Here is an 18,377-nt window from a genome sequence, read left to right as displayed (position 1 = left end):
ATTTCATCCTTCGTGTACCCATTCGAGGGTCCTTGTCAATGCTTCACAGCTACTGCATTCAGTCATCATTAACCTCTGCAGTCCTCGGGCTGACCCCCGTTGCTGTCCCTGGGTGAGATGTCAGAGCTGACTTAATGTGACAGCCTGGCACTGGGAAGGGCCATCACTGTGCTGAGCTATGCTGCGCTGTGATCTCCACCACGCACCTCCTGGAGCTTGTCGCATTGTACAAAACACTGATTCAGCTTGCTCACCTGGAACAAAACAGTTTGCTTGCTGGGTTGCATTGGCTTATCATGGGCTGGACATTTTTGTAAGGGAGGAATGTGATCCCCCCCATTTGCAAGAGGGAATGATGGGAGTGGAATATGTTCATCTTGGTAGTGGAAACGTTAAACTGAAATGTAAATCTAACATTAACCACATCTTTGTGGGCTTCATCTCTTAGAATCATAGAATCATAGTATCGTTAAGGTTGGAAAAGACCTCTAAGATCATCAAGTCCAACCGTCAACCCAACACCACCATACCCACTACACCATGTCCCTAAGCGCCTCATCTACAAGTCTTTTAAATACTTCCAGGGATGGTGACTCAACCACTTCCCTGGGCAGCCTGTTCCAAGGCCTGACTACTCTTTCAGTAAAGAAATTTCTCCTAATGTCCAGTCTAAACCTCCCTTGGTGCAACTTGAGGCCATTTTCTCTTGCCCTTCAGGTAGTTGTAGAGTGCGATGAGGTCTCCCCTCAGCCTCCTCTTCTCCAGGCTAAACAACCCCACTTCCCTCAGCCGCTCCTCATAAGACTTGTGCTCCAGGCCCTTCACCAGCTTCGTTGCCCTTCTCTGGACACGCTCCAGCACCTCCATGTCCTTCTTGTAGTAAGGGGCCCAACTCTGCCTCTTCCTTGGCAGAGAGGGGAAACTGCTGAACATCCATGTGGTGGTTTCCCTCATTTGTAGCTCTTGGTATTTGTCTGCTTGAGTTTTTAAGCCGTTTACTTTGGTGCCACATTTAAGCTCTGCAGTTTTACTATCTGCCCATGGTGATCAGGGGCAGGAAGCCCCCGTTGTGTACCCCATTACAATTGAAACCACAAAGCACCAGTGGTAGGCCTTGCTTGAGCTCTTACACAGTGCTTGGGAAGAAAGTAGAGGATAGTCATTGCTTCAGCAGGAAGGTGCAGGTAGGAGGGGCAGGTCACCCTCTGTTTAGCATGCCTGGGGCAGTGCATCTTTCTCCCAAATTTTGACCGAGGCCAGTGTACATTTCTGCATATCTGCAGTTCCAAAGGTGTCCTTTGTTTTGTGTGCCTGTACCAAGTGAATTTTCAGAATTTTTTTTTTTTGCCTTGTTATGGAAGTATCTGTTCAAAACTACAGTGAATAGTATTTAGCAAGCTGTGTGCTTTGGAATTTTTTTTTTTTTTTTTGGTATGGTTTATATCCAACCTTCTTCATAAATCGCTTGTTACTGATCTTGGACTATCCCAAGAATCATGAAAAGGGCAGCATATGGAAGGTCTGACAGAACTGGAGGTCAGTTTGGGACAAGGGTGTGTGGTGTCTCAGTAGCTAATCCCATTGCCCTATGAATAGCTGGGAGCCAAGTTGAACCCCTCTGCAGACTGCTGCTGGGCTTTTGAGAGGGCTTTTAACAGCACCTCAGAAACTCCTTTGGGGTAAGGACAAAGCATGCTTTCGTTTTTGCCCAGGACCAAACTCCTGTGCTTTTGAAGTACTGGGGTGTACAGGAGAAGTGAGAAGGGTAGGTAACAGTGTGAGTCAACCACAACTACTTTATGGGAGCTCTGTGAAAGGTGCCTTTTTAGTTGTTGTGGTTTTACGTCTCTCTTGAACTCATTGAGATGTCTAAAGATCTCCCACAGGGAAAAAAAAGTTGGGGGTTGCTTTCAGTGCAGAGCACTGATATATTGAAATTCAGAAGCGCTCATGCTGCATTCTGTGCTAGGGCGACACGTGGCTTACTGATCCTTTGGATGGGACAAAAATCACTTTTTCTCCATCAATGCCTTGTGGAAACTTCGTATCATGTCCTGATGCAGCATCTTCATCAAACCTCTTCAAACGCTTTGTGCCTGAAGTGCGTCTGCAGTAACGAGGAGCCAGCTGAAGAGAGCCATACTGAATGCTGGGCTGTGATTCACCGTCACATGAGCTAATTTGTTTTTGGGGGTGTGTGTCAGTGTGCCATGCTGCCCGTGTAGCTCTGTAACACTTAGTTCAGCTTTCCGGTTTTCCTAACAGTACTCGTACTCATGTGACTTCCTTCTCAATTCCAGCTTCGTTACATTAAGAATATTCAAATGAGTCAGGTACATAATTTGAGTCCCCTTATCTGCAAAATAGGGAAAGTACTGAGAGAAAGCTTGTGATATTTAGTTTGAAAAGTGCATGGCGACGGAGAACAAAGTAAGTGCCATATACTTATTGCAAGACATTTATAAAAACTTTCAATTACTGGAGTGATGAAGTCATATGATAAGCCAATAATTTTGATTTGAGATAACTTAGTTTTATAAAACTTAAGTAGTCTGCTGTGCAAGTCTCTGGACTAAGAACATACTGGTTTTAGTTTGAATAGCTGTCTTATTCATACTAAATGACAGCAACTACTCATCGTAGTAGTATGATTTTAATTACCCACTAATGAGAAAGTTTTATTAAATTTATCTGAAAAGCAGATGAAGAGGCATGGAGAACAACTAGTTAAATAAAACAAACTATTTTTTAATTAACTTTTCTTTAAAGTTCACAGGCATGTTCTCGTGACAGGTAAGATGTACCTCTTGATGATGAGTTTTTAACTAATACTTGTCAATACAGCTTTTTTGTGCAGTTTGTACTTTGCACGTTTCTGCTCTTAGAGTAAGTAAAGTTAGGTATAAAACTCATCTGAAACCAGGGGAATAGGTTAATGAGATGTCCCTATTGTATCAGTTTTAATCTCTCCCAAATCCCCTTATCTGCTAGCTAATCAAATAGAGATAAAACAATTAATCTTTTACCTTTTTTTAAAAAGGAGGAGGAGTTAAGCATGTGTTGCAAAGTTGGGCTTTGGAGACGTGTTTATACTTGTTTTAATGTTGCTCCTTCTGGAAAAGAAATAAAATAAAATCCACAGTTTCCTTCAGGTTTGTAAGATTCCTTTTCTCTCCCTGAGCGGTAGCGGAGCTGCGGTTACTCTCCATGGGCTGTTGCGAGCCGGGGGGTTGCCTGTGTGGCCCGAGGTGGACCTTTCGGGGCTGGTCAGAGCTCTGACCTCTTGCCTGTCCCCTGCGGCAGGGAGAGCAGAGCCTGGTAGCTCAAATGTCATCCCTCCCACACGCGTCACGTTACAAAGTTTGTAACAGTTATTATATACGTTTCCCCAAAAGGGAGACTTGATTTCCTGTCCGGTCCCTACTTTTCCTTGTGTGACCCCTTCTCTTTGCTTACAATGGTCAGTAACTAGCATTTAGGTAGCTGCTTATGTGAACCAATGGCTTCTTTATTATTTTGTAGCCATTTGTCTTACAGTTTTCCAACCTACTATATTGCTTGTGTGAAAATTGAAAACTTCATTGCTGATCCCATCTGAATTTAAAATCTGTCACATACTTGTATGGCAGGCATGATCCGTGTTTTTTCTGGGTTAGGAGAGTACATCAGAGGCTGAAGAAAGGCTGACAAAGCCTCACTGGCAGGTGGACAAACCAGGCTGGTGGGGAAAGTGGTTTGTTTCCAATATGGGAAGCTGAGCAGAAAATTTATCTTCTCTGCAAAGGCTTTTCTGGAGAGAGAAGGTATTCTGTTGTACATGTACTTCATGTGGAAGCCCAAGCAAGGGGGCAAGCTTTGAACTCTTGGAGGTGAACTTCAAAATAGAAATGTAGCCTATGCGTTGGAGTTCTCTTAGTCTGGTTATGAAACTCAGTTACTGTTATTTTTTGTTTTAATGATGCGTTGATGACCTGGGTAAGTAAAATTTGTATGTGTCTTTAAGGAGCTTGGGATTACTTGCTAGGAGTATCAAGGATGGGGAATTGCAGCTTCCTAGCCCAATGGTTTAAAAATAAATGCTCAAAACAAAAACAACACATGCGAATCTTGGTCAAAGTGCTAAAAATGGGTTCCATTTAGATTTTAAATTCGTATGTGTGGAACTTGCATCTGCTTATCTCAAGAAGAAAAATGCACCAAAGTTTTGAAATAACTGGAGGAAAATAGTTGTTTTTACTGTTTTTTGGCAAAACTCCCTCTGTTTGACATCTGTAATAGAAAGGAAATAATTAGCTGCCCTATTCCAGAAAGCTGTCTCCTCAGTGAAAAACAGATATCCATAACAATGGATTGTTTTGCAAGTGTATACCCCGTAACCCTTGGTACTTGTCCTTCAGAGCAACTCTGCAGTGGCGGGCTTGTAGCCTTGAATGTGAGGACTACGAGTGGCCGGTGGTGGAAGGGGCTGTAGGGAGCTGTGGTTTGGATGAACACAGGGGTTGAAGATGACCTCAGCTGCTGTGAATGACAAGCTGGCTGCTATATTCTGATTCATATTATCCGAACTGACAGGGCTGGATTTTAAATCCCAGTTTCTTTCTCCTGCTGGGATGAAAGTGAGCCAGCCGGGGATCACATGGTGTGAGAGCTGTGAAGAATAAAAGAAAGTTACTTGCAGTAACTTCTCTTTTCAGTTAATCCTTTTGCTTTTTAAAAATATGCATTTTCACAGTTCAGAATTCACTCTAATATCTTTGTATTCTACCCTGGCCCACAATATCCAGGTTATGTAATTTAAAAACGGATTTTAAATTATTCTAGGGAATTCTAATCTGTGCCAAATAAGCTAATGCTTTCATGACAATTCTTTAAGGTAGACTTTTTTGGTCGCTGCTCCGGTATCCTGCGTGTTGTATTTACTTCATTCTAAGCATATATTTAAATACAGATAATGCAATCAAAAAGATTATTAGAAATGAGCATCATGTAGTATAAAGGGAGATCAAAGTACCAACCAGAGGAATGTACCAACTTGTCCTTTAACCTTGATACTGCTCTAATTTCAAAGAGCAATGCAATTAATAGTGACAAAACTTTCATAGTAGCTGAAGCATTAGACAAAACAACTTACAATAGTCCCTCCTCCTCCTCTTCCTCCTCCTCCTCCTTTCTCCAGCAGTTTGTAGGTTACGTAAGCTGATTTCTTTGTTTTTCCTCTTTAATAATGAACAGACTTCACTCTCCTCTCTAAGCAGACTGGTTTGCATGCTTACGTTTTTCCTCTCAAAACAGGCTTGCCTTCAAAGAGGGAGGAGCGTAGTGTAATTGAAAGACCCAGCATGTAAACTGTCGGTATATAGTGAACATCCGGTGAAGTCCTTTCTGGCAGCTTATAGGTCTTTTAAATAGCATATATGTGAGCCTGTCATAGGGTTATTACCATTGTGAAATCAATTCCTCGTGCGGTGGTACTGGAATATATCTATAAACAATGTCTTCTGAACCAGGTAAGACTGAATGGGATGCTTCTGTTAAACCTTAATCTCTTCAAGACTTGGGGTGTATTTGTGTCCAGAGACACCAAGAGTTAAACTTTCTAGTTTGAAGCAAATAAACCGGTGAACATCCAGCTGCCTTGTGATGCAATACAGCTGGAATGCTCTGGTGGCTTTTTCCTCCTATTCTCAGTAAATGAGCTTGCAGTCTCTTGAACCCCTTGCCTAATACATCTGCCACACCGAGAACTCTGTTACTTCTGGCTCGTTTTGCTGCTGCTTTCACCAGCTCAAGAGTTTCTTAAAAGCAAATCAGTTTCGTGATGTTTATAAGTTGTTTCTGTTCCTAGCTTATTTGCCAGATTCGTCGAGCTCTGTTTATAGCTGCAAGGTTTCTATAGGACGCTTCTAAAGTCAGCATTGGCTCTCAGAATTGTATTTCTCATTGTTTTAGGAAGTAGGTGTACACTTCTGACTTATGCTCAGCTTTTCACGTATAATGTTGCAATAATCCATTTAACTGATGCTTACGCTACATTTAATGTACAGAACTGGCTTCCAGAATTAAAGAATGTTTCCTTTTATTGCACCATGCAGTGAAAGGTTTGGATTTTTTCCATTGCAAATACACTTGTAACTGGATTTTTAAGAATACTATTGAAAATATTGCTTTACTTCTAAGTGAGTGCATTTTTCAGTTCTGAGAAAAGTTCAACATAGGGTAAGTTAAATTAAAAGGCTTACCCAACCCTTACAGCCTAATATAAGAAAGTAAATATTCTGGATTAAGTTTTCCACAGAGAGATAGATGAAACAGATCTGTGGAAGGTTAGGGTTTAGAATGCTGGTCTCCCTCTGGAAGGCCCTCTGAGACTAAATAGAGGGAAGGGAGTCGCTGGCTGAGTGAGTTTGAGAGATTTGCTAGAGAAGCTTGGAGTAGATGCATGCAAATAGCTTTACCTCAGCTCTCCTGATTTCAGTACTTGAGGGCATCTGATTTTTCTTGGGTACAAAGAATACTTGTTTTAAAATCGTTCTGTTGGCTCCTTATCTGTTTTATGATCAAGTTTGAAATTGCCCTTCTCCCTCTAGCTTTTGATAATCAGCCAATTGGGATGGGAATCACACCTTTCCTCCCACAATTTATGTATCATTTTGCTGTATCCTGAGAAGAATCTACATGTGCATGTAGGAAACTTTTTTCCACTGATCTAGCTTTTAAGAGCTGTTTTGTAGGATCTGTAATGCTTATTGTTTTCCTGTAAATGTAACATTAAACCCTTACGGATTTTCAGGAAGCTCAGTGTGGTGCCATAACTACTATTTTCAGTATTACAACTCATCTTCCCTTTTGCCCTTTGGCTTACTTTGGGCTCTTTTTCAGTTTGCAAAGGCCTACAATATACTTACATGTAACAGCGGCAGTCTGAATGCCGAATATATTGGTGAAGCTGTGATCTTTGATTTTTTTGAGAGATCAAATATGTGAAGTACAAATATATTTGTATGTGCTTTAAGGTGACATAGGTTATACTATCATGATATTTTCCAGGCAGCATATTTCCCAGACTCCAGTTAGAAGCTGTGTGAAAGCAGTTAACGCAGGAGTGGACTATGGTGCAGATACCTGGCTTGAAGGATAAGAAGGGGGTGAGCTTATAGAATCATAGAATATCTCAAGTTGGAAGGGACCCATAAGGATCATTGAGTCCAACTCCCTGCTCCTTACCTAGAAGCCTGGTTCCCAAATAATGTTGGCTGTGTAGCCTTAGCAGACTACTGGATAATAGCACGTACTCAATATGATATTAGACCATAGCTTTTACCAGCCTATGGAATAGTATATAGATACCTCCTAACATCACCTTCTCAGAACGGTGTAGGAGACCTACAGGTATAGACAGTACACATAGGAAAGGTGACAGCAAGTAGTTTCAGACTGTGCGGGTTTGAAATTGAGTGGACAAACATCCCTGGACACTCCTAAATAGTATCTGAGAGAGGCAGTGAGTCGCTTGCGGAAGCACTGGCTGCCTCCAGTCCGAAATGGAAAGAAATCCTTCCAGTACTGACTGCTGGGACTGGGTGAGAGGAGAACAGCACAGGTGAAGGAACAGCGCCTATAGGAAGGTATAAATTCACCTGGCAGTTTATTCATTGCTATCACAATGTGCAATTGAGAGTGTGTCCAGACATCTAAGCAAAGCAGTTTCTCTAAGCACTAAAGGCCCATAACAAACATGGAAAACATAGAATGTATGTTTTCTGGAGCTTTGATGTTTTTGAAGGCTGGAACTTTATAGATTTTTTTTTTAGTAGTAGTATTCACTATAGGGTGAAAGCCTCACTGAAAAACTGATTTCAAGCAATGCCAGAAGTCAGCAGAGAGTTAATTGTTTTCATTAGTACCATCACTATGCTTTGCGTTGTGATTGCAGCACCCCAAGTCTTATGTTAGTCTTTTACGTGGTAGGTGCTATATAAACAGAGACAGACGGTCTAATAGTTTATGTCAGTGCTTGTAATCCCAGTGAACTTGTTGAGTCTTTACCAAAAATTCAAAATAGTTATGGAATGCTCCTCTTCCCCATCTCTCCCTGCCCTGCTCTGGGTTTATAATTATTATAAAACAAAAGGATTAAATTCCTTTAACATTAAGAGTTTGGAAATTTAGTGCCTGTTGTTCCTTACAGTTTGACAGGCAGTGCTTGACCTTGAGAAGGGTAGGTAGTTAGGAAACACAATCTTTCCTTTAGATTGCCATAAAACGTTTAACACATTGTTATTGCTCTGGCTTGCTGTGAAAAAGCCCTCACAACCATGACCTGTCACTAAAAAAAAAAGAAAAAAAAAAAAAGAAAAAAAAAGAAATAAAAAAAAGGAGGGGCAACAACTGGGTTAGGACGTGTAAGGTGGAAAGGGATTATAGTATTGCCAACCTTGTATTGTAAAATAAATTAAATGTTTAGCCGTAAACAAATGTTATATATTAAGAGTAATTTCATAGATTTTACTTGCTCTGTGTTTTGGAAAACTTTCTTCCCCAACATGCAAGCCAACAGCTTTTTTTAATGAATATTTTGATACTCTTTCTTCTGATGCCAAAAACTGAGGCTCTAAGGAAAACAGTAAATATTGCATAGGAGTCAGCAACATTTTGTTGGGCTGCAGTTCTGCGAACAGCTCAAGTGATCCAGTGGGCAGTAGCTGCCCAAAGGCTGCCCAGTTTCTCCCTGGCACTTTCCCAGACTTTTGGTCTCATCCACGAGCCAATTCAGCTTATTCAGACAGCACAAAACTCCTGTGATAAAACCAGCGTCCGCTTGCCGGCTGGCTGCAGGGGTTACGTTGGCCTGGAGAGAAACCCAATGAGTGTCAGAGCTGGTAAGAAATAAGCAGTGGGAGCTACAGGGATGTGGAGGGATGGAGGGAATAAAACTTCTCTTCTTGGTGCGGCGCTGTCTCACTCTGTCTGGGGTAGCTGCGGTTTGGGTTTGAGCAGCATTTTTTGGTCTGTCCTGGGGCCTTCAAACATTTTCATTTTCAAAATGTTTGCAAAGTGAAAGGTTGCACATCCTTCAGACGTGTTGGACAAAACTTGAGCTATTACAAAATTATTTCTCTTCCTGAAATGTTAGGTTTAATTTATTTTTACATTGCAAGATTTTTTTTTAAAGCATTTCCTATCCCTTTGCACACTCAAATATAAATATTCATATGACTATTAAGCTTTTTGGAACAGTATGGTAAATACTCATCCAAGTCTGCATCAAAAATTATTTTAATTCTCCAACTTAAGAAGTTTTATGAAATGACATTTTAAATTCATCATACAGTTATGTTCTTTTTTTTTTTCTTTTTCTTTTTAAAAAACCCTATATTTGAAATGGGGGTCTGGAAAAGAGAGGAGAGAGGACTAAACAATAGAGTTGTTTTGAATTTGTATCTCTTGGCCAATTCATAGCATAAAACGTAAAGCTGTTTCAATCTGTATAATGTTCAAGAGGCAACTGTACTGATGTACAAGTCTGTTAATCTGGAGTGAATTCTGTGGACAGCGCGAACAGTGGTCATCTCTGGCAATTTAGGGCTAAGGAATTTTTTCCCCACTTGGATTCCAGGCAACCTGTATTTGACTTCCTTCGTAAGGATGATTATGAACCGATGAGTTAGTGTGAAATGGTGATCTTTTCTCTTGTTCCTTACGGACAAGAGGCAATGTAAAAGCTGGCGTAATTATAGTAGGCTTTAAAGGGACTGGGCACGGAAGGTCCTTCTTCAGTAACTTCACAGGAAGGCCCTAAATGTACTTAAACCAGGCTTTTTGTGGCTATTCTTACTTTTTTTTCCAACCAGGTCAAAAGCAGGAAGCACTTGAATACTTGTGAAGTGTCCAGCTTTGGGTTCTTTATATTTCTGTTTTGGTGCAGTGAGCATTCCCAGGGAGCTGCTTGTTTTTTTTGTGTTTCGTAGATGATGGTTGTTAATTACTTGGCAGGGAGACTGAAGTGCTTGGGGAGCCTGACAGCGGGCTGCCTGCCCCTGGCTTGGGAGAGGAAAGGCACTTGCCACCGAGCAGCCGGAGTGCCGCACAGCTGCACCGCTCGTGCTGCTGTAAGGGACGAGCAGCCGCGTGTTCCTCTCCACCCGCGCTTTGTTCTTTATCAAGTTCATAACTTTATATTTACTTGTAATCTTTCACATAACAGGGAGTAGTGCCTGGTAGCCTGTTGTGATGCTATTGTGCAGTTAATACCTTGCAGCCTGTTCTTTACTTAGGGCACATTACTTTAAATCTCAAGCCACGCATTTTTAGAGAACACTTTTTTGATTTATTTTTTCTTTTTCTTCCCTACTCTTTGCTCCAACCCTGCTGAGATGTGATTCAACAGAATTAACACTACGTAGTGGCTACTTGCTTCTGGAAGGGGAGTCTTGTCTTCCTTTCCCCATCACTGAATTTGCACCTTTGCCTGAGCTCCAGTGCATCTAAGGTGAACGAATGCATGAAGCTGGCTGCTTTTTTTTGGCGGGGTTACTTTTCTGATGGTTTAACTTTCCCAGACTGCATCCTGGGGCTAAACGCATGCCAGCACTGATACACAGAAAGTGGGAGCAGGCAGCCAGGAGGAGGGAGGAGAGTGGGTGGAACAACTGGAGTCCGTGACAGCTGGCTGCTGGATGGGCTTCGGGTTGTCAGATGCTGTTCGGACACACGTACTGCCTCTGCAGTTGGATGTGGGAAGCAGTTTTCGTCTATCACTAATAATTTTATTGGCTTGTATTGAATAATTGACTTCTGTTTGAATCTTTGGCTGTTCTGCATTTTGGATATATTGTATTATGTAGTTATTTCTTTAAATTACTATAATGCTATCGGTGTGTATATTTATACAACTTCTGCTCAGATCTTCTGAAATAATAGATCAGTTACAGTTTCAACCTTCTGTAATTAGATTTATGTGTTTTTTCCCTTTTGGGTCTGTGGGGTTTTTTTTTGTTTGGTGGTTTTTTTTAGCATCCTGTTTCTGAAAATGCTTTCTCTTAGCAGTCCTTTTATCAATAAAAGTAGCTGATTTCATGTCTCAAAGCATATGGATATTTTCTAAAATAGCTCTAAGTTGAGTTAAGGTGAATATGAAATAACTGCACAGATAACTGGGCAGAGTAGAAGATGAAAATGTCAGTGACTGACTTGTTAGAGAAGTCTTCTGAAGCAGTATATTAGGCAAAATGGTGAAATTTCTAGTTAGATCATTTATCAAATTTTTTTGAAAACATGTTAGTATTTGTCTAAAAATCTAAACACACTGTTATTTCATAATGACTTATCAATTATAGAAGGGGAGGTCTTTTTGTCATTGTTGGAGTCATTGCTGCACTTGCATAGTACATATATGTTAAGATAATCATGAATCATTCCGATGGTTTGTAGGAGATACAATCAGCTGCATTTTTTCCTCATGACCCCAGTAGTGCAAGTGTTCTCCTTAATATGAAGTTAGACTGTGCTGCCCAGCATGGTGTCATATATCTTATATATGATGATAGGAGGAAAATAAATTATCTTAAGACTTGACAAATAAGGCGAAACATTTAGGGCTCGGTGCCACAATCCTTGCTCAGACAAGTGATTCTTCTGTGATCAGTGAGTCTGCTTATACAAATGGGGGGTCTTATTTAGTCAGACAAGTGATTCTTCTGTGATCAGTGAGTCTGCTTATACAAATGGGGGGTCTTATTTAGTAAATAGGAGCTCAGGACATTTAGAAAATGATGACTGCCATCTGTGCAAAATATGCTGGTGTCAATTAAAAACTCAGTGGAAAAATTTCAGTGTTAAGTAAAATAATAGTTGAGGGGACATTGCTCACCTCACACAACTCTGCACAGAAAACTAAAAGGAAAAAATAGTTCGGGGGAAAACTTGGCAGAGGTGCGTCCTGTTCATCTTTTCTCATGGTAGGGTTCATAATCAAAATGGCTATTAATGCAGTAGGAACTCCAGAAAGCCACACAACCTTACCAGCCCCTTGGTTCATCAAACGCGTAGGAAGCTGTGAAGAGCACATAGGGTGGGGAGGGGAGGAAGTGACCCTCGGATTCGGGGCTCACCAACGTTCCCATGATCACGACAGGTGAAGAGGTTGACGTACGCAGTCAGGGCGCTCCTGTGACTTTGTGAAATACGGCCATGTGAGAAGCAGTTCTTCAGCTGTGTCCTGGTTCCAGCTGGGACAGGGTTAACTTTCTTCCCAGTAGCCTGGGGGTGTGCTGTGTTTTGGGTTCGGTGTGAAAGGAGCGTTGATGGCCCATTGATGCTTTGGCTGTTGCTGGGTGATGCTTGCACCGGGAGGGGGGAGCACAGCCGGGGTGGTGGACCCAGCTGGCCAATGGGGTGTTCTATACCATGTGACATCATGCTCAGTATAAAAACCAGGTGTGTGGGGGGGCTCGCCCCCCGTTCGTGACACGCGGTCGGCGGTCGGCGAGCGGTTCTGTTGTGCATTGCCTGCTTTGTGTATTCTGTTATTGTTGTTGTTCTCACTGTTATTATTACTGTTCTACTTAGTTTTATTTCAATTATTAAACTGTTTTTATCTCAACCCGGGAGCTTTCCTACTTGTGCCCTCCCAATTCTCTCCCCCATCCCACCGGGGGGGGGTGATCGAGCGGCTGCGTGGCGTTTATTTTTGCTGGCTGGGGTTAAACCACGACAGTCCTTTTTTTTGGCGCCCAACGTGGGGCACGAAGGGTTGAGATAACGACAGATTATTTAGAACATATTAAGGAATTTATATCTGGTAACATATTCGTTTGTTCTGCACCATGCTCTTGTTTTTACTGTACCTGTTAAAAATTGGAGTTGGGTTTTGTAGTCTGTTGTGCTCTGCCGTGATTAATGATGTTTTGCCTGGGAGATTTGTTACTAAAACGCTGGCATTGGGGGTTATTTGGTATTTGGGATTCGTAATGAAGCCGTTTCTGCATTTCGGGTACCACCTCATGGAGACCATTAGCAATTATACCTTTTCCTCCGAGAGATTTTTTATGGAGGAAATAGAGAATGGCACCCTCACTACCTTCATCTCCTTTGTTAAAATAACTTGCCAGTACCTTGAACATCCCTGGGTAGTTAAGATATATCTCTTGGTACTCCTTGGGAATATTGTTGCGGTTTTCTCCAAGGTTAGTAAGCAATTTAAGAATGTCATCCAGAGATCTGCCCCAAGGTTGGATAGTTATGAGTGGCAGAGCGAGTGGGATAGCATGGGCAAATGCCTAGGGCGATGGGCACCCCCAGTGTTCTGGAACTTTACCCCTGAACAAGTGAAGAACCCTGAAAAATTAGTAGAATATTTGGAAGAAGTATGCTGTCACCCTGGCCATTCCAGGGAGACGCAAATCACTACAATGTGCTGGGGCCTGGCCCACGCCTACCGAGCCCTGTTTAACACCACTCAGAACCCCCAAGGGGAAGGAAACATCTCTGCAGCTGATGACAAAGCAACAGGCCCTGCGGCTACCCCACCCCCCACGGCAAGCACAGCGGCTCCCTCACCCCCCAGGGCAGGCACGGCAGCTACTCCGCCCCCTACGACAGAGAACCAACCCACACCGGTATCAGTCGCCCCTATACAAAAAAGAAAATGCACAAGAAAATCAGCTCGTCTAGTAAGGGATGAAGATGAACCAGGGCCATCACGAGAACAGGAGGAGGAGGAGGCAGAACCCGTAAATGAGATGGTGACCACCCGATCCCTATCTCTGGGTGAGCTGCGAGATATGCGAAAAGACTTCAGCCGTCGTCCAGGGGAGCACATTGTCACCTGGCTGCTCCGATGCTGGGATAACGGGGCCAGTAGCCTGGAATTAGAGGGTAGGGAAGCCAAGCAGCTGGGATCCCTTTCTAGGGAAGGGGGCATTGACAAAGCGATTGGACAAGGGGCACAAGTCCTCAGCCTCTGGAGGCGACTCCTGTCAGGTGTGAAGGAAAGGTATCCCTTCAAGGAAGATGTTATATGCCACCCAGGCAAGTGGACCACCATGGAGAGAGGTATCCAGTACCTGAGAGAATTAGCCGTGCTGGAAGTGATTTATGATGACCTGAACAACGAGCAGTTATCCAAAGACCCAGATGAGGTCAAATGCACCCGAACCATGTGGCGGAAGTTTGTACGGAGCGCACCAGCGTCACACGCAAACTCATTGGCAGTAATGACCTGGAGAGATGGAGAGGAACAAACAGCAGATGAACTGGCTGGCCAACTCCGGCAATATGAAGAAAGTCTCTCTTCCTCCCTACGGGCCTGTGTCTCTGCTGTGGAGAAACTGTCTCAGGAGGTCCAGCAAATCAAAGAGGATATGTCCTGCTCCCCCCCTGCACGGGCCAGCGTCTCAGCCATTAGGAGCAAACGTCCCTCTGCTCAAGAGAGGAGACATCGTGGGTACACACCCCGGGGCACCCTGTGGTTTTACCTGCGTGACCACGGAGAGGACATGAGGAAGTGGGATGGAAAACCTACCTCAGTCCTACAGGCACGGGTACATGAGTTGCAAGGGAAAACAACCACAAAAGGGGGTTCTTCCAGGAAAACCGCTGCTCCAGTCTCCAGTGAGTTCCCCAGACAGAGTAGAAGGGCTGATTCCACTTCCGACCTTAATAAAGGGACTTCTGACTCATACTTACAAGAAGTAGATAGCGAATATGATGACCAGGACTAGAGGGGCCCTGCCTCCAGCCAGGTGGAGGAAAGGGACAACCGGGTTTACTGGACTGTGTGGATTCGATGGCCTGGCACATCAGATCCACAAGAATATAAGGCTCTCGTAGACACCGGTGCGCAGTGTACCCTGATGCCATCAGGCTATAAAGGGGCAGAACCTATTTGTATTTCTGGAGTGACAGGGGGATCCCAAGAGTTAACTGTGTTGGAGGCGGAAGTGAGCCTGACCGGGAATGAGTGGCAGAAGCACCCCATTGTGACTGGCCCAGAAGCTCCGTGCATCCTTGGCATAGACTACCTCAGGAGAGGGTATTTCAAGGACCCAAAAGGGTACCGGTGGGCTTTTGGTATAGCTGCCCTGGAGACGGAGGAAATTAAACAGCTGTCCACCTTGCCCGGTCTTTCAGAGGATCCTTCTGTTGTGGGGTTGTTAAAGGTCCAAGAACAACAGGTGCCGATCGCTACCACAACAGTGCACCGGCGGCAATACCGCACCAACCGAGACTCCTTGATCCCCATCCATGAGCTGATTTGTCGACTGGAGAGCCAAGGAGTGATCAACAAGACTCGCTCACCCTTCAACAGTCCCATATGGCCAGTGCGAAAGTCCAATGGAGAGTGGAGGCTAACAGTAGACTACCGTGGCCTGAACGAAGTGACGCCTCCACTGAGTGCTGCCGTGCCGGACATGCTGGAACTTCAATACGAACTGGAGTCAAAGGCAGCCAAGTGGTACGCCACCATTGATATCGCTAATGCATTCTTCTCCATCCCTTTGGCGGCAGAGTGCAGGCCACAGTTTGCTTTCACTTGGAGGGGTGTCCAGTACACCTGGAACCGACTGCCCCAGGGGTGGAAACACAGCCCTACCATTTGCCATGGACTGATCCACACCGCACTGGAACAGGGTGAGGCTCCAGAACACCTGCAATACATTGATGACATCATCGTGTGGGGCAACACAGCAGAGGAAGTTTTCAAGAAAGGGGAGAGAATAGTCCAAATCCTTCTGAAGGCCGGCTTTGCAATAAAACGAAGTAAGGTCAAGGGACCTGCACAGGAGATCCAGTTTTTAGGAATAAAATGGCAAGATGGACGTCGTCAGATCCCAACAGATGTGATCAATAAAATAACAGCCATGTCTCCACCAACTAACAAAAAGGAAACGCAAGCTTTCTTAGGCGTTGTGGGCTTTTGGAGAATGCATATTCCAAATTACAGTCAGATCGTAAGCCCTCTCTATCACGTGACCAGGAAGAAGAACGACTTCAGATGGGGCCCTGAGCAACAACAAGCCTTTGAACAAATTAAACAGGAGATAGTTCAGGCAGTAGCCCTTGGGCCAGTCCGGGCAGGACAAGATGTGAAGAATGTGCTCTACACCGCAGCCGGGGAGAATGGCCCTACCTGGAGCCTCTGGCAGAAAGCACCAGGGGAGACTCGAGGTCGACCCTTAGGGTTCTGGAGTCGGGGATACAGAGGATCCGAGGCCCGCTACACTCCAACTGAGAAGGAGATATTGGCAGCATATGAAGGGGTTCAAGCTGCTTCGGAAGTGGTTGGCACTGAAGCACAGCTCCTCCTGGCACCCCGACTGCCGGTGCTGGGCTGGATGTTCAAAGGGAGCGTCCCCTCTACACATCATGCAACTGATGCTACATGGAGTAAGTGGGTCGCGCTGATCACACAACGGGCCCGAATAGGAAACCCCAGTCGCCCAGGAATCTTGGAGGTGATCACGAACTGGCCAGAAGGCAAAGATTTTGGAATATCCCCAGAGGAGGAGGTGATGCGTGCTGAAGAGGCCCCACCATATAACAAACTACCAGAAAACGAGAAGCAATATGCCCTGTTCACGGATGGGTCCTGTCGCCTTGTGGGAAAACATCGGAGGTGGAAAGCTGCTGTATGGAGTCCTATACGCCAAGTTGCAGAAACTGCTGAAGGAGAAGGTGAATCGAGTCAGTTTGCAGAGGTGAAAGCCATCCAGCTGGCCTTGGGCATTGCCGAACGAGAAAAATGGCCAGTACTTTATCTCTATACTGACTCATGGATGGTGGCGAATGCCCTGTGGGGGTGGTTGCAGCAGTGGAAGCAGAACAACTGGCAGCGCAGAGGTAAACCCATCTGGGCTGCCGCATTGTGGCAAGATATTGCTGCCCAGGTAGAGAACCTGACTGTAAAAGTACGACACGTAGATGCTCACGTACCCAAGAGTCGGGCCAGTGAAGAGCACCAAAACAACCAGCAGGTGGATCAGGCTGCCAAGATCGAAGTAGCTCAGGTAGATCTGGACTGGCAACATAAAGGTGAATTATTTATAGCTCGGTGGGCCCATGATGCCTCAGGCCACCAAGGGAGAGATGCAACATATAGATGGGCTCGTGATCGAGGGGTGGACTTAACCATGGACACTATTGCACAGGTTATCCACGAATGTGAAACATGCGCTGCAATCAAGCAAGCCAAACGAGTAAAGCCTCTTTGGTATGGAGGACGATGGTTGAAGTATAAATATGGGGAGGCTTGGCAGATTGATTATATCACGCTCCCACAAACCCGACAGGGCAAGCGCTATGTGCTCACCATGGTGGAAGTAACCACAGGATGGCTGGAAACATATCCTGTGCCCCATGCCACCGCCCGGAACACCATCCTGGGCCTTGAAAAGCAAATCCTGTGGCGACATGGCACCCCAGAAAGAATTGAGTCAGACAACGGGACTCACTTCCGAAACGCCCTCATAGACACCTGGGCCAAAGAGCACGGCATTGAGTGGGTCTATCACATCCCCTACCATGCACCAGCCTCCGGAAAAATTGAACAATACAACGGGCTGTTAAAGACAACACTGAGGGCAATGGGTGGTGGGACATTCAAGCATTGGGACACACATTTAGCAAAGGCCACCTGGTTAGTGAACACTAGGGGATCTGTCACTCGAGCTGGCCCTGCCCAATCCAAACCCTTAGGTGCTGTAGAGGGGGATAAAGTCCCTGTCGTGCATATGAGAAATATGCTGGGGAAGACAGTCTGGGTTGCTCCTGCCTCTGGCAAGGGAAAACCCATCCGTGGGATTGCTCTTGCTCAGGGACCTGGGTGCACTTGGTGGGTGATGAGAAAGGATGGGGAAGTCCGGTGTGTACCTCAGGGGGATTTAATTTTGGGTGAAAATAGCCAATGAACTGAATTGTACGATGTTAGTTATTACATAGTACTGTATGTCATCACTTTTATGGTTACCATATGCCATATTAACAGTATTACAGTAAGAATCACCCAGATTAATTTAGGATGAACGCCGATGAAACTGAGCAAGGTGCAACAATGATAGAACCAGACGAGCGCCCAGAACTGGCCTCCGCATGCAAGAGCCCGACACCACACACCATCTCTCCTGCCCTGCAAGACTGTTACGACAGGTGGAACCCGAAGTCATGGACTAAATGAACTCAACGGACATTTTAGAGGGATGGCCCATGGACTAAGGGAATGATATCTCTGTGTGCGTATATATCAAAAGGCAGGGAAAAGGAGCGGTGACTAATTGGAATGTATGGGAAAATGTGAGACCTCGGCATGATGTAGATGGTATAGAATAAGGGGTGGATATTGTCCTGGTTCCAGCTGGGACAGGGTTAACTTTCTTCCCAGT

General features: G+C 44.5%; 1 protein-coding gene across 3 annotated transcripts in view; it reads left to right on the top strand.

The window, feature by feature from the left end:
* FGD4 (FYVE, RhoGEF and PH domain containing 4) overlaps positions 1 to 18,377 on the top strand; it is a 119,973-nt gene that overhangs the window by 49,573 nt on the left and 52,023 nt on the right. Inside the window, exon 1 of one of the 3 annotated variants that reach the window (XM_075158429.1) lies at positions 5,312 to 5,507. The exons of the other annotated variants lie outside the window; for them this stretch is intronic. Within the exon in view, the coding sequence (XP_075014530.1) occupies positions 5,492 to 5,507 (16 nt within the window). The 5' untranslated portion in view covers positions 5,312 to 5,491. Of the gene's footprint in view, positions 1 to 5,311; positions 5,508 to 18,377 lie in introns of those variants that run through there. 3 annotated transcript variants of the gene reach the window in all.

Source organism: Calonectris borealis, chromosome 1 (assembly GCF_964195595.1).
Source record: "Calonectris borealis chromosome 1, bCalBor7.hap1.2, whole genome shotgun sequence".
In the NCBI taxonomy this organism is placed as follows: Eukaryota; Metazoa; Chordata; class Aves; order Procellariiformes; family Procellariidae; genus Calonectris; species Calonectris borealis.
The sequence above is the reverse complement of the archived record's forward strand: the minus strand, read 5'-3'. Positions and strand labels throughout refer to the sequence as shown.